The 14,757-nt window shown below is 41.5% G+C and overlaps 1 protein-coding gene across 1 annotated transcript in view; it reads right to left on the bottom strand.

Moving 5' to 3' along the window:
- DGKQ (diacylglycerol kinase theta) overlaps window positions 1-14,757 on the bottom strand; it is a 94,006-nt gene that overhangs the window by 11,464 nt on the left and 67,785 nt on the right. Inside the window, exons 16-20 of the mRNA XM_051809089.1 lie at window positions 8,972-9,123; window positions 7,472-7,620; window positions 6,724-6,905; window positions 5,172-5,272; window positions 1,020-1,166 (exon numbers count right to left, since the gene is read on the bottom strand). Of these exons, the coding sequence (XP_051665049.1) occupies window positions 1,020-1,166; window positions 5,172-5,272; window positions 6,724-6,905; window positions 7,472-7,620; window positions 8,972-9,123 (731 nt within the window). The remainder of the gene's footprint in view (window positions 1-1,019; window positions 1,167-5,171; window positions 5,273-6,723; window positions 6,906-7,471; window positions 7,621-8,971; window positions 9,124-14,757) is intronic.

Below are 14,757 nucleotides of genomic sequence, written 5' to 3'. Positions count from 1 at the left end.
TCCTCACTCAAATCACTCGCTTATTGTTTTTGTGCACGGACTGCTTGTCACTAATTGTGATTTTTTTCTTCCACACAGTTCTCATGTGCAATGTATATTTGTGTATGTGTATGTGCACAGGTGTGTATACACATACGTAAAACTACGTATTTGAATAAAAAGTTGAAATTTTCAGACTAAAATGCAAAGAGATACGGGCTGCTTAAGGTAAGAGGGTACTTGAAAAATAATAGTATGGCAGCACTAATTACCTGCTGGTTTTGTGCAAACAAAAAACCTTCCTCCACCAACAGTACATCTAAGGAAGCCAGAATTCTGCAGATATGGCTTCCTTTCTTCCATGGCAGTAAGTCTAGCTCCCTGCAGCTATCAGGGCAGCACCCACAACCCCACAAAAGGTAGCTAAACTGAGGGTTTTCAACAGCTACCCAGGCAGCATCACAGACTCCATGTACATTGACCAGCTGCCTGTATGACCTGGGCAGTGTTTGACAGTTGAATTCTGTCTGGCCTTCACTGTGAAATCCAGTCAACTATTCAAACAGTGGAGGGACAGGGGAAGATGACAGTGGACAGAAGTCATAGGCCTAGAGCCATGCCTAAAAAGCCATGTTTTGCTAGGAAACTGTGCCAAAAGAATTCTGAAGACCTTTGGTGGGGAAATTATTCCAAATTACTGCTAGGACAGAGAAGAAATAGCAAATGTATGGGGTTTGCACTGGGAAAACAGGATGGTATAACCTTATTATCATAAAAACGTCACCTTTATGTGGAATGAAATTGTGAGTTTCAATGAATCACAAAACCAATGTCAAAACAGTATTAAAAACTAGCTCTTTACACATAGTTGCAAAGCCAGCGAGTCATGCAGTAATCAAAAATACCAGTAATACACCTACTGATCTAAACCGTTTAACATTTTATCTAACCATCTGACATTTGATGTTCAAATACCAAGCAGCAATTCCACACATACAGCCAGGCATGCCTCCACAAGGGATCCTTCCTCTCCTTTTTACCTGGGTATATTAATAAAAATGAGTCCTTCTATACTTGGTAACTCCACCTCGTGCTGGTCCACTTGCAGCTTTATGTCCTTGTGGAGGTTTCTAGTATGACTTATCTTCTGCAGCCCAACTTTCACGTAAACTCCTTTGTTGTGAAACCTAGGAGCAGACAAGTATCTTGTAAATAAAAAGTGAGGCCCAGCATACCACTCTTCTTGTACTGTCCTCTAGCAGGTATGTTTAAAGACTTTTTCAATTAGCATCCTCTTCAAATTCTTCTAGCTTTACTGCAGAAACAAAGCATAAGCCATGAACTGCTACTTTATATACCTTTTACTTAAGAGATGATTGCGCTGTCGAAGCATGTGGAGATTGTGAAATTTTATTACAGAAAAATCATCCCTTTTAAAGCATTGCCTGAATGCAATGCCTCTTTGAAATGTAAACTTCTGGGTTGGAAGATTATATTTTTAGAGGTCTTCAGGACACATTTTAAAGTGTTTTCTCATGCAATGCTAGAACACTTATGGCACAAAAACATTTTATAATCTTTGCTCATTAATTTGAAATATACTTAGCTGCAGAAACTTAAAACAGGCTTAGGAATGTTAATTTGTGACAGAGCTCTAACATCTCTAATTTTAGAATTAAAAAGATGAGGATTTTTATGGCAAAATATTTTAAGAATACCATAAACAAATGATAGTTAAACACACAGACTATTTTCTTCTATAATGGAAACGTTTGGATATATGGTCTTCAGGGCAACCTTAAAATAAGAAGCATAAATTTTCATTATTTGACCCTACTAGCACATGGGTGTCATTGGAATCCAACTCTGCAAAATCTCTCTAGCATTATGTCTAAATACTGTAGATATTCAAATGGGGAAGACAGACAGTTTAGCATGCAGGTTCTAGTCAACTCTTCAGAGACTTTTTCAGTTATTTTAAAGTATTATATTGGGAATAATTAGTCCTGTGTCCTAACAGTTTTAAATAGCACTGAATTAAAGGTACCTCATGTAACACCATTTAACATACACCTCTCCTCCAGACAAGACAGTAACACGTGTCTATGCTAAGAAAGGTTTTGTCTAATTTGGATACAAATGAAAAATACTGGAATATCACTAGGAAACATAATACTTTAAATATCCCCAAGGAGTATTAATTTTCATTGCGTGAAGCAGAAAGCCAGCAGAAACTGAAAGAATACAACACAGTGCCCTAACTGCAGAACACTGGTCTAAAACAACTGTAAACCATTTCTAAACGTGCATTAAATTGTGCAGAATATTCTCTCCTGCCATTTTGGATGGCAGAAACAAGATGTGGCCTCTTCTGTGATAGGCCATCCTAAAGACTGCTCCAGTGGGAATGACTTGGATGAAGGGGTAGATGCCTTCACTGCTGACACAAAGGTTGGAGGAGTGGCTGATACCCCAGAGGGCTGTGCAGCCCTTCAGAAGGATATTGACAGGTTGGAGAGTCGGGCAGAGTGGAACTGTCTGAAATTCAACAAAGGCAGGTTCAGGGTCCTGTACTTGAGGAGGAATAACCCCATGCACTAGTACAGGCCTGGAGAGCAGCTCTGTGGAGAAGGACCTGGGGGTCCTGGTGGACAACAAGCTGTCCATGAGCCAGCAGTGTGCCCTTGTGGCCAACAAGGCCAATTGTATCCTGGGGTGCCTTAGGAAGAGCCTTGCCAGCAGGTCGAGGGAGGTGATCCTGCCCCTCTATTCAGCCCTGGAGAGGCCACACTGGGAATGCTGAGATCCAGTTCTGGGCTCCTCAGCACAAGAGAGACAGGAGCTCCTGTCCAGTGGAGGATAATAAAGATGATCAGGGGACTGGAGCAACTCTCTTATGAAGAAAGGCTGAGAGAGCTGGGCCTGTTTAGCCTTGAAAAGAGATGACTGACGGGGACCTCATCTATGTGTGTAAGTATCTGAAGGCTGGGTGTGAAGAGGATGGACTCAGGCTCTTCTTGGTGGTCCCAAGCAATAGGACAAGAGGCAACAGGCAGAAACTACTGCACTGCAAGTTCCACCTGAATATGAGGAGGAACTTCTTTACTGTGTGAGTGACCTTGCACTGGAACAGGTTGCCCAGAGAGGTTGTGCAGTTTCCCTCACTGGAGACATTCAGGAACTGTCCGTACACAATCCTGTGCCATTTGCTCTGGGATGACCCTGCTTGAGCAGGGAGGTTGGACCAGATGACCTGGTGGTCTTTTGCACCAGGTGGTCTTTTCCAGCCTGACCCATTCTGTGATTCTGTGAATGAAGGCAGATGTCCTGATCATTAAATTTTACACTGTGAAAAGAACTCACACAGCTTGGCACTCAGCAATGCAAAAACCATCACTGTCACAACATACACTATTTTTATCTGCCCTGCAATGCAAGTTCAGCATTAAATTCCCACAGGGAAGTCATCACTGCACTTTGAGCTGCTAGCCTGAGCACATAAAGAGACTCCACTGAGTGAGGCAAGAGAGCACACAGCTTTTGGGACATTTTCCATTTTAAGGTCTTGCTTCACAAGAGCACTCAAGCCCGTATTTCTTCCAAGGACTACCTGGAATTTCTGCTGCCACAACCTGAAACTTCCTGTTCTGCACTCAGGAGTAGCCAGTTCACATGCCAGCAGCTGCTGCATCGGATACCCTTTTTAGTTAATTTACTAAAAATAATTTTAAAAAAGCGCTAATAATGCTGACAAGACTGTGCACTTGCTTACCATGGGAAAGTGAAAAGCCAGCCCTTCTAACAGTCATTGTCACAGGCAGTCAAAGGTAAACATCATGTGTCAGCACTGTTAACCTGCACAAGCTGTTTGCCTTCTGTGAAAACGTACCTCAGTTTCAATAATTATTTCATATTTCTTTTCCAGAAATATATAGCCCTTCAGATTTGAGGGAGGGGAAGGGGGAATCATTTCTTCTTTCCCACAAGCCCTTCAAGAATGGTACCAAGCCACTGCCCACTGAGCTGCAGGTGCTGCACACTGGGACTGACTGAGATAAAGATTACAGGGATGAAAAGCACATAGGACAATAGAAATCAAAGTATAACCCTTATATGCAGTGGCAATAAGAAAAGGACATATCTTTTAAGTACTGTTGCTTTGCAAACACAGAGGAGTTTATTCTGAAGAAAGAATGAAGATAACTCTTACATTATATTAACTGCAAAAGAAAATCTAGAAAAGTTTCATATACTAGAACAGGCACTGCCACACACTAACTTATTGCCTGATTTTACTACCTATGATGTCTTTAATGCAGTTGACTGAAAATGCAAACCAGTGCCTAATAGTAACCATAGAAACAATATCTTGTGTTATTCAGTTTTTAAGAAAAACACCATGAGCAATGCCTGTAATGACAGACAGAACATGGCAAGACAGGTGGGATTACACATCATTACACTCATAACCAGCTGGAGGATATTTTTAATAGCTTGAACACTGCACACTTGTAACTGACTGTAACTCTGGCAACCAAGACACAAATTAGAGGACATTTAATCATAGAGGAAAGCAGACAAAACAGCTTCTACAAGCAATTACGGATTAATTACACAATTGTGATTTCTTTTGCTCATCAATTTGAGTGATTATGAGAAGAAAAAAAGTCCCATTATTGGTTGATCTGCATGCCAGAAAGGAGCTGCTAGCTCTCTCTCAATACCTTTTTAATAACAGCCTCACTTGAGATGGAGATTTTTCTTTATCTTTAACACCAGCATGCAGGTGCTACCACAGCACTAAGCAAGGGTGTAAAAGGTACAGAAGTTCTGAAGAAGTTTTGAAAAGACTTTTAGCATGAGATATTTCCACTATCTCAAAATTTCACTGAACTCAATTTCACTCAAAATTTCACTGAACACTGCAAACTAAGAATACTAAATAACAATGACATGGCTTCCAAAAACTGCTTTGGTGCTCTCTCTTTGCAGAGGAAAAATCCCACATCAAAGCAAACAAAATTCTGTGCCTACAAGTTCCTGGCTAACTTAATTCCTCCCTGTCCTAGCTCTGCCTCAAGCAATATTGATTTGTAGATAACTGTAGCATTTAAGATTATCAGCTGTAGTGTAAATTGGAAGTAATGCAACACCACAGAGCTGATCTTCACACCTGGTTTCCCCAGGATTACCTGCTATTAAATTTCCCTGGTTCTTCTTCTCTAGCATGATGGAAGTCCAAGCTCAACTCTGCATCAATGCCAAGACCACAGTAATTGTTCATCTGTACAATCTGATAAAAAAGAAAAAAAAGGTTTTATTTCCTGCTTACATTCATAAATGAAGAAGTTCCAAAGTTTTTCAACAAAAGCAAGCTTTGCAGATGATCCTTCCAAGTTACTTGCATCTTGCTAGATTCTGGAAAACATTTTCCAGAAACACTGCACTAAAAATAAAGCTGTAGGAAAAACTGCTGATATGCAGTCATTATTTCCAAAGTATCAGAAACTTCAAAGTTTAATCTTAATCAAAAGTGACAGGCATAATAAGGCAGAAATAAAAACTAATGCAGAAATAAAACCAATCAACCTCTCAAAGCAATTCTTCACAAAGAACTGGACAATAACTTCACAAATTGTTGGACACTAATGCCACTATTATTTTTGGCATCAACCATGGATTTGTCATTACATTGCTAGAAGATGCTCTTCCTTACTTTGGAAGGTGACCAACTTACATCAGAGTGTAGAACTTGACTTCACCTACTCAGCTGTGTTTTATATAGCTCCCTATATGCCAGTCTCCAGTTTCTACAGATTTCTACCATTTCTACCATTAATTCTTCCTTTGCATGCCATAGCTTTTTTATCCTAGTCCTTGACTCTCCCACCCTTCACCTTTAAAAAGCAGATTAGGCACCCAGGGAAAAATCAACCCCCATCTCCACCAAGTGAAAAATAGCTGGAACCTGAGTAACTTAAATCCTCCAACTGACTCATAATGCCTAGGATTTTCCAGTGACCAGACTAAAGGCTTAGATAATTGCTACCATCGTTACAATTTCCTCCTTTTTTTGTCACTCCCTTGTCCAATTTCTTCTTTTTGTCTGAAGACAGACAGAACCAGGATTCACATACAGCTCTGAAAGTCAACATCTACAACCAACATTTTTATTTTCCTCAATAGAAACAAGTTAATATGAACCAAGGAACAGTGACTTTCATTCAAAAAAGTGCAAATAATGGATGCCACATATACAGACATGCAGTGGCAGTAAGATGGCAGAAAGATTTACTTCCTGTATATGCTAGGAACAACTAGTAATTTCTTAAATTGTGAAAGGAAAGATGAGAGTACCTTTTGAGGAGGGGGGTCTTTTTGGGTTGACACTCCAGTTTTACAAGTGTTCTGGAAAGTGTTTGGCATTTTTTCCAAACCTTTCTCTTATTTGAGAAATAATTTTCTTTCCAGCTGAAGCAGACAGGTATGCCACTGCCATGTGAATCTTTTCATTAATCCTCTATCAGATGCTTTTTGCCAAACAGCTATGAAGCAGTCAACCAGTCCTGCCCAGACTGAAACACTAGATCCAGATGTTGCTGTATTCACTAAGAAACAGCTCAGTGAGGCCCAAGCGCGAAGCCAAGTGAGCAAAAAATTAAACTATGTTAATATCCATCATCCTTGTGGTTTTTGATAGAACAACAGTTCCTAAGAATCAAACCCAAGTGGTACTCAGCTCACCTTTGGAGGCTCAGGTTCTCCAATGCCATTCTCTGCACCTTCAGCTGGCTCTTCCGCATCCAAAAGGATAGTCCAGCGGTCCATAAGAACATCATCTGCCTCATCCACAGAAACCAAAATGGAGTATGGGTCCTCCCCACTGTAGCCAGCTCCCCAACGCAAGACCCTCCCCAGGTCATTACCTGGGCAACAACAAAGAATGCCAAATTAAGACTGTACTTCACAATTAGAGCATCAGCCCTGTTCTACAAACCACATCGCATTAAGGTGCTCCAAACAAGTCATAGTCAGTTTGGAACAAAAAGTCAACAAGCAGAAAAAAATATCTAACTTTTGTTGTGATTGCATGTGTGCTTACCATTACATACAGACACATCCTCATCTGGAATGTTTTCACACACACAAAAAAATGGAAAAACCTGTTACTGAGTTAAGATGTCAGGGAGCAACTGAGTTCACTGGTTTAGAGAAATGGCTGATGGTTGTCAGGAGCAGAATATCTTGCTGTCTTCAACTCCTGCCCACTCCCATATACCCCATACACTCTGGCTGCTTGCTTTTCCTTCAGAAAGCATGGCTGATATTTCCTTGAAAAGCTGATACTGCAATTTACCCTCCAGCACCAGCCAGCACCGATCACAGCATCTCTGCTGCAGAACTGAGTTCTTCGTCAGAAAGAAAAATAAAGATAAAGCTTCTGGAGGACTTCTGCCCTTGGAAGAGGAATGGTTCTTGCTGTGATTCTCACCTGTTCCTAAAGGTAAGATGGCAACGGAGGGCTCTGAGCACACCAGCTTGTGCCTGATTTCCTCGAGTGCACCAAGGACCCAGCCAACGGTGCCATCCCCTCCGCACACCAGCACTCGGAAGGAGGGGACTTTGGAGAACGTGTGAAACCTTCATTGTAGAACAAAGCACACGGGAAAACGAATGTTACAATGTAATACAGGAACTGCAAAGTCTCCTAACATGCTATTTAAGATAACACGGTATTATTGGAATTCTGCCCCACGCCCCACTTTACCATCTGTTTCAGGATCAACTTCAACAAAGTGAGTGGAAAAATAGGGCATTTTGGATACAGCTGTATTTAAAAAAAAAAAAGAAAACCCCACATTCCTCTAAGATTCTTCGCTCCTCTTCAAGAGTTAAATGGTTAATCACTTCCATTTTCAAAGGCACAGAGATCTAACTAGTCATCATTTCAGTGTGAACATCTATAACTCTTTAAATCCTAGAGGAGACGTTGATTAGTGGTGGTGTTTTTTTACTCGGTCATAGGAATCACAGTACATTTTCTTCTTCACAGTACTGTTTTCCTGGTGACTCTTACCTTTTGTGGTTTTTCATCCCACATACAAAGATATGCAAAGGAATTTTTATTTCCCATTGCGCAAGTAGGAGCATTTTGCTGTAAAGCTACAGAAAGATTCCAAGGCCAAAACCAAATGAACTAATTACTGAAATTGAAGCTTGAACTGCTTTAGAAAGACAACAGAATTATACAGTTCTGAAAGAAAAATTAGTTTGGGTAATTTGTTTATCTTGCCTCCTGCATAAGCTGCATTTCTTCCAACAAAGCTTTTGTTCTGAAGATCTTGTCCTGACAGTTTTTTATTAAAGCAGTGCTGAAGAAATGAGGAACAGGCTACAAGCATCACTTTCAGTTTTATGAAGCTGGTAACAAAGTGTGGTTGATTAAATCAAGTCACCAGTTCCTGCCGCCCTACAAGCACATTATGTCCTGTTCCTTGTAGAAATGTTGCAGCTGTGATCAGCCAGGCTCTGTTAATTCTGTAATTGTGGCCAAGTTTCAAGAGTCAAGACAGAAAATTTTATTACACTTTCCTAGTAGTTCCCATGAAAGATCAGAAGAAACAAAAGCAAAAAATCAGCTTTTGTCAAGAAATGTGCCACTTCTCTGTCCATTGCCATTCAAATGTAAGATATTTTTAATATTTATTAAAGATGTGCTATTGTAAAGGGCATTTGACGTTCCCAGGACCAGACTCTGCTAGACTTGACAGAAATCTATATATCAGGAACTACTCTATTCTCTTTTCTTTAGAGAACCTCAAAGTTTAAATCTGGTCTCACAATAAGAACCAATCAGAAGGGAGTGATCCACTGCCCTGGTGTTCAGGCGTGGAACAGAAGCAGTTGAGACCTTCAAAATAAGTAAATCTAATACATCCTTTAAAAAAACATAACAATGTAAAAAATTTTTTTTAAAAATATGATGACTTACCCAGGAAGTGGGCCCCCATTGGTAAGTTCAAAGACCTGATGTGGGTTTAGCAGCTTTCTAAAACTGTACAGCAGATCCCGACCTTTCAGCCCACCGCTTTTTGGATTCACAAATACAAGAAGTGGGCAGCAATTCTGTGGTATCTTGGAAGCCTGAAAGAAAACAAGAAGAAAAGGATAAGCCAAACCCATGAATAGGAAGAAAAATTACTACTGCATCTCAGAAATATTACCTGATGCTTCCTTGATGCTTAGTAAAAAAAAAATCCAGATTCTATAAACAAAAAGAGTCAATGTCCAGAAATGGACAGGTTAACTGCTGTTCTTGATGCTCTGGGAACTGAAGTCTCCTTAAACCCACTCCAACTACACAGTGGAGCCAACATGAAACAAAGTCATTGCAAACAGCCCTTTTTACACATTTTCAGTAAATAGTCTATGCCAAAGAACAGTGTAAGGGATAAGAGTCATGTACAATTCAAACAGAGAAAGGAGAAAGCCTTTCAATAGAAAAAGAAAAGACAGAACTTCTCCCCAAACCAGCTGAAATTTTTTTCTTTAGTTTGGTGGTTGTCTTAGAATACATGTTAATTTACAAGGCCAAAACATTTCAAAATGAGGATGTTTGGGCAGACACTGGCATGCCTCTCCCTGTAAAATAAGAGGCTGAAAGCTTCTTTAAAAAATACATAATTAAAGCTTTTGTATCAGGAGGGTTTAATCAAGAGTGCCAGTATCTTACACTCTACTGAAGCTGCTGCTGAAAGGGCTCTCAAAGCATGGCCATGCTGCAGGGGAGTCTGGTACCCATCCACAAACCACTGCAAAGGAAGCCACTGGACATGGCAGAGGTGAGATTTCCTGGGGCACTCCAAGGACTGCACAGGAACTGCACTTGCAACTTCGCTGGATGTCAAAACTTCCAGCCAATAGAAGCACCCCCTTGGGGCTGGTTTTCAGCCAGCCAGTCTGCCCACAAGTCATTCTGTAAAACGACCTGTAAATAGTTCTAGAAAGATCAGAAGACTCCGGCACACTGTTCATCTGTCCTGCCACGGGGCTGGGGGCAGGTACGTGCCAGAAAAGTTCACTGGACCTTTCAACAAGTGCTCTTCAAAACAGAAACGTTTGCCACAGTCCCTAAGTTGTGATAATTTGTATTTACACATTGGACAGGATTCAGAGAACAGCGATTTGTCACGCAGCTGACCAGATGGATTCAGGGAACAGAACAACAGTGCTAAATATAAGTCAATTTAGACAGGAATGATTCAGGGGGCGGTGAGGCAGCAGCATGACCGCAGCGTGCAAGCATGTGGAGAGATACCAACAGCTACAGAGAGGAGGAGACAGCACCCAGAGAGCCTGTTGACTGCTGTCTGTGAGCAACCACCAGAGAGCATGATCTGAGGTGAACAATGGAGAAATCAGGACAAATTAATGAGTTAAGTTTATGGGGATGCAAAATGGGGTCTGACAGTGAGCTACCCCAGACCATCATCTGCCTGTGAGCTGATATAGACACTTAAAAACGAATGTTTGTTTGGGGCTTCACAGTACTTGAGAGATTTCCTCTAATCTTCCTTTCTTAAAATAGCTGGCTGCTAATCCTCTGCAAGTCACACCCTGCCAGATGTGTCAAGATACCCACAAACACATAAAAATCCCTCTCCTCTAACACTGCCTGCATAAGCAATGCTCTCTGTTATCCAGTGTGAATTGTCCCTTGAAAAAGAGAAAACACACTGGGAAGAGGAACACTAAGCAAGTAAGAAGGCTGGTGGAGCAGGCACACACTTCTCTTACCCCTCCATTCCCTATCCTTTAGATTCTACCGGAGACATTCACTTTGAAAATACATCTGTTCTCTTGAAAAATAAATTAGCCAAACGAGGCCTATTTTGGGGGACAAAGAGCCAAAAGAGCCTCACAATTTTGTTTTACTGGAAAGGTTCCACTGCTGGCAAAACAAGCAGGTTGGTGAGATAGAGGCTGGAAAGCTGTGCACACAGCTTTCTCCAAAGGAACCACCTTCATGCTGAACTGTGACAACTGAGGTCAAAACACCTCTTGCCTCTATATTCAGATATTATTGGAAAGGGAGAAGCAATTACTCAAAGCATGTCCAACACATAAGAAGGGTAATACAGTCATTTCTGTTAAGCACATGAAAAGGATTACTTGTAGACAGCAAAGGAAGTCTGTGGAAAACAATGCATGCCGCTGTCACAAAAAGGAAGGACTTCTTGAGTATTAAGGTTAACAGCTCAAGGATCCACACAACCCAAAGAGACAAGTGGATTTCCTCCCCTTGAGCCATTCCAGGCATTAATGAAAGAGTAAGCAGAGTTCTGGTTTTTCCAGAAATAAAGGCTATCTTGTTACTCCACCAGTTCCTGCACCACCATCCGCCATATCCTGCCTAGTCCTTTGACAATCACAGAATCGTCAAGACTGGAAGAGACCTTTAAGATCATCCAGTCCAAGTGTCAGCCTGGCACTGCCACTGTGATCCCTAAACCACTAAATATTGTATCACCCAGCACTAGAACACCTCCAGGGACAGTGACTCTACCACATCCCTGGGCAGCCTATTCCAATGCCTGACCACCCTGACAATGAAAATGTTTCTAATATCTAATCTGAATCTCCCCTGTCTCAGTTTAAGGCCATTTCCTCTTGTCCTTTCCCTGCAGGCACGGCAGAAGAGACCGGCCCCCACCTGGTTGTAACCTCCTTTCAGGTGCTTGTAGAGAGGGATGGAGTCCCCCCTGAGCCTCCTTTCTTGAGACTAAACAAACCCAGCTCCCTCAGCCATTCCTGGGCGCTTCACGAGCCTTGTTGCCGTTCACTGGACACGCTCCAGTATCTCCCTGCCCTTTTTTCAGTGAGGGGCCCAGAACTGAACACAGTAGTCGAGGTATGGCCTCACCAGTGCTGGGTACAGGGGGAGATCACTTCCCTAGTCCTGTTGGCCACACTATGCTCAACACAGGCCAGGACACCATTGCCCTTCTCAGCCACCTGGGCACACTGATGGCTCATGCTCAGTTGTCTGCTGACAGCATCCCCTTTTGTGATGAGCCACTTCCTAGCCACTCTGCTCCCAGCCTGTAGAACTGCGTGGGGTTAAATCCCACAAGCAACAAAAGGCAGAGCAGCTCTGAAAGGAAACATCATGTCCCATGGGGTAACAGAGCAAACCGTTCCCTTCCTGCACTCTTTGTCCGGCTTCTACTCTGCCCTGCCTTCCCTCCTGACCATACCCCATTTCTTCCTCTTCAGAGCTTTTTTTACTACCTAAATATCATCTCCAGCCATTTCAATTTTCTGAACAATAACGGCAACCTGAAACCTCAGGCTTGGTCTAATGCCTGGAAACTCGCAGGCTTTGAAAAATGGGGGTTAAAGAGATAATAAAAAGAAAAAATACTAAGTTCTGCAGCTCAAAGTAAATAAAAACTTTTCCAAAAAAGAATGAGAGAAAAGAAAACAGCCCAACAATGAAGTCCAACAATTGCCTTACTTGAATGTGACAGGAATATTTGATTATCTTCTGGTTTTAAGGAAATCAGTTTCTAAAAGTATTGGTTTGGGACATATAGAAGTGACATGTTGAATATGTGTTCTATATTACTTACTTTTCCAGGCAAGTTCTAATGCTCTAGGTTTAAAACCAAGTAACTAAAATAATTCAAATGGAACTTCAGGGAATTGCAATGATTTTTGAGACATGGTGAACTCTAAAGTATTCAAAAGCACAGCTGTGTTTAGTAAAGTCATCTGAGATCTTTCCCAAGTAAATATGAAGTATTGCAATTATGTATTACAGTTTCTACAAAACTGCCATCTAAACTTCCCATCAAGTGCCAATATTGTACCCCCCCCAAAAAAAAAGAAGTTAAACACCCTGAATACTACTAAGACTCACAAGCAGCTGCAGAGAATGCCTGGAGCTAAAAAAATATCTGTATGTAGTGTATACTGAGCAGTCCTACCACTCAAAACTACTCTCATTCAAGTATCTTCTGATGTAAATTCCTAACTATACTCATTTAGTACTAGATGCACCTATGCAGAATAAAAAAGTGTTCTAGAAAGTGCTTGCTTCCTATCATGACTCTTCATTAAGCTTAAAGGAGTAATAAACACTGCTAAATCCCTAGATAAAGGCCAGCTTCTAAGAAAACAATTATCTTCTGGTGGGGGTTAAAAACTCTACAGTGGTTTGTACAGCAAAGCAGGGCTGCTGTAGGGCTTTCTCAAAAGTACACTCTCTGTTACAATTACAGATGGTCACAAGGGTAGCACCTTTATGCTGCAGAATCTTTTTAAAACCCTTAGTAAAGCCTCACTGGGGACATACAAATGAGTTTGTTACAGGGCAGAAGACAGTGTGTGACTCACAGCCTGAGGACTCCCTTCCCCCTTTAGCGCTGGCTTCAGTGCTCTGCTTGAGGAGTGAAATCTGCAGAGGGGTTTTGTGTTGGCTGGTGTTCAGGAAGGAATTTATTGCTCGTTTCTTAGAGACAGCTGAAGGAGTCTGTGTGATTTAGACACTCTGACAGTCACCCTGAATTGCTTAATTTGTCAGGATTAGCACAACACGGCTTCAGGTTGGGGCAAGATGTTTATCATCTGCACTAATCCCCTTTCTGTTGAGTGTACTGTGTAATCACATCTCACAACAAAGCAGAACAAGGCGTTCTGAGCCACAGGCCTACCAGCATGACAACCGTGGCACATCTTCCAGTGTGGTGGGCTGTCTCCAGGAACTGCAGATATCTCTAAGTGCCAAGTAAAATTCAACATCTGCAAGTGGGATGCCAGCAGCACATCCCATTTGAAAGGACTCACGATGGCCCAAGCACAAACTGCCTCCACCCTGGTCAGAAAGGTCTCATTATCTCATGAGGAATTATGTGCAAGGTGTCTCTATGCATCTGGAGCAGCAGCTGGGTCAACTCCCAAGCTTTTTCTTTACTTTTTGGCATATTGCAGAAATGAAAGAATCATAGAATCATTAAAGATGGAAAAGACCTGCAAGACCATCAACTCCAACCTTTGGTCACCACTTTGTCAACTAGACCATGGCACTGAGTGCCATGTCCAGTCATTTCTTGAACACCTGCAGGGATGGTGACTGCACCACTTCCCTGGGCAGCCCACTCCTGTGCTTGACAGCCCTTTCATTGAACGGTGAAAAGGGTGACAGCCTTTCAAAGGGGTGAAAAGTAATCTTCCATGGTGTTTTGGCAAAAAGGCTCATTAAACTATCATGCTTTTAAGTTGTAAGTATTTGTGTGAGGAATTAGTGGAACGAATAAAATGGAATTTTCATCTATTTAGGAATCTCCCACATCTTTTTCTATTACTCTTAAGGAACCTAAACATAAGAGGGTACTCCACTAGTAAAAGGCATTAGTGATAAAGGCACAAAAACATGTGCTGGTATTGGCCTCATACAACTCTCTGTTGACTTTCTTTCTTGCCAGTGCTGCAAAAGAAGTTCTAGTCAATTAACTCTGAATTCAAAGATTCAGCCCTGCAAGGTCTGTCACCTTGGCATGATACCAAAGAGTGAAACCAGACTGTCCCTGCAGTTCCTCACACAGAGCAGCTAAATAGCTTTGTAAAATATTGTATTTTTTTCACACTCCAATTAAGAGAGTATTTTCATTTATTTGAATATTGTGAAATGAAAAAGTGTTTGATTAAATTCTTAAGGGTCTGAAACAGCAGAACGGATCAACACATCTGAAAACACTAACTGCTTGACTTTCTAAT

The sequence above is a fragment of the Manacus candei genome, unplaced genomic scaffold (assembly GCF_025592945.1).
Source record: "Manacus candei isolate 608988 ecotype Guabito, Panama unplaced genomic scaffold, ASM2559294v1 h1tg000074l, whole genome shotgun sequence".
Lineage (NCBI taxonomy): Eukaryota > Metazoa > Chordata > Aves > Passeriformes > Pipridae > Manacus > Manacus candei.
The sequence above is the reverse complement of the archived record's forward strand: the minus strand, read 5'-3'. Positions and strand labels throughout refer to the sequence as shown.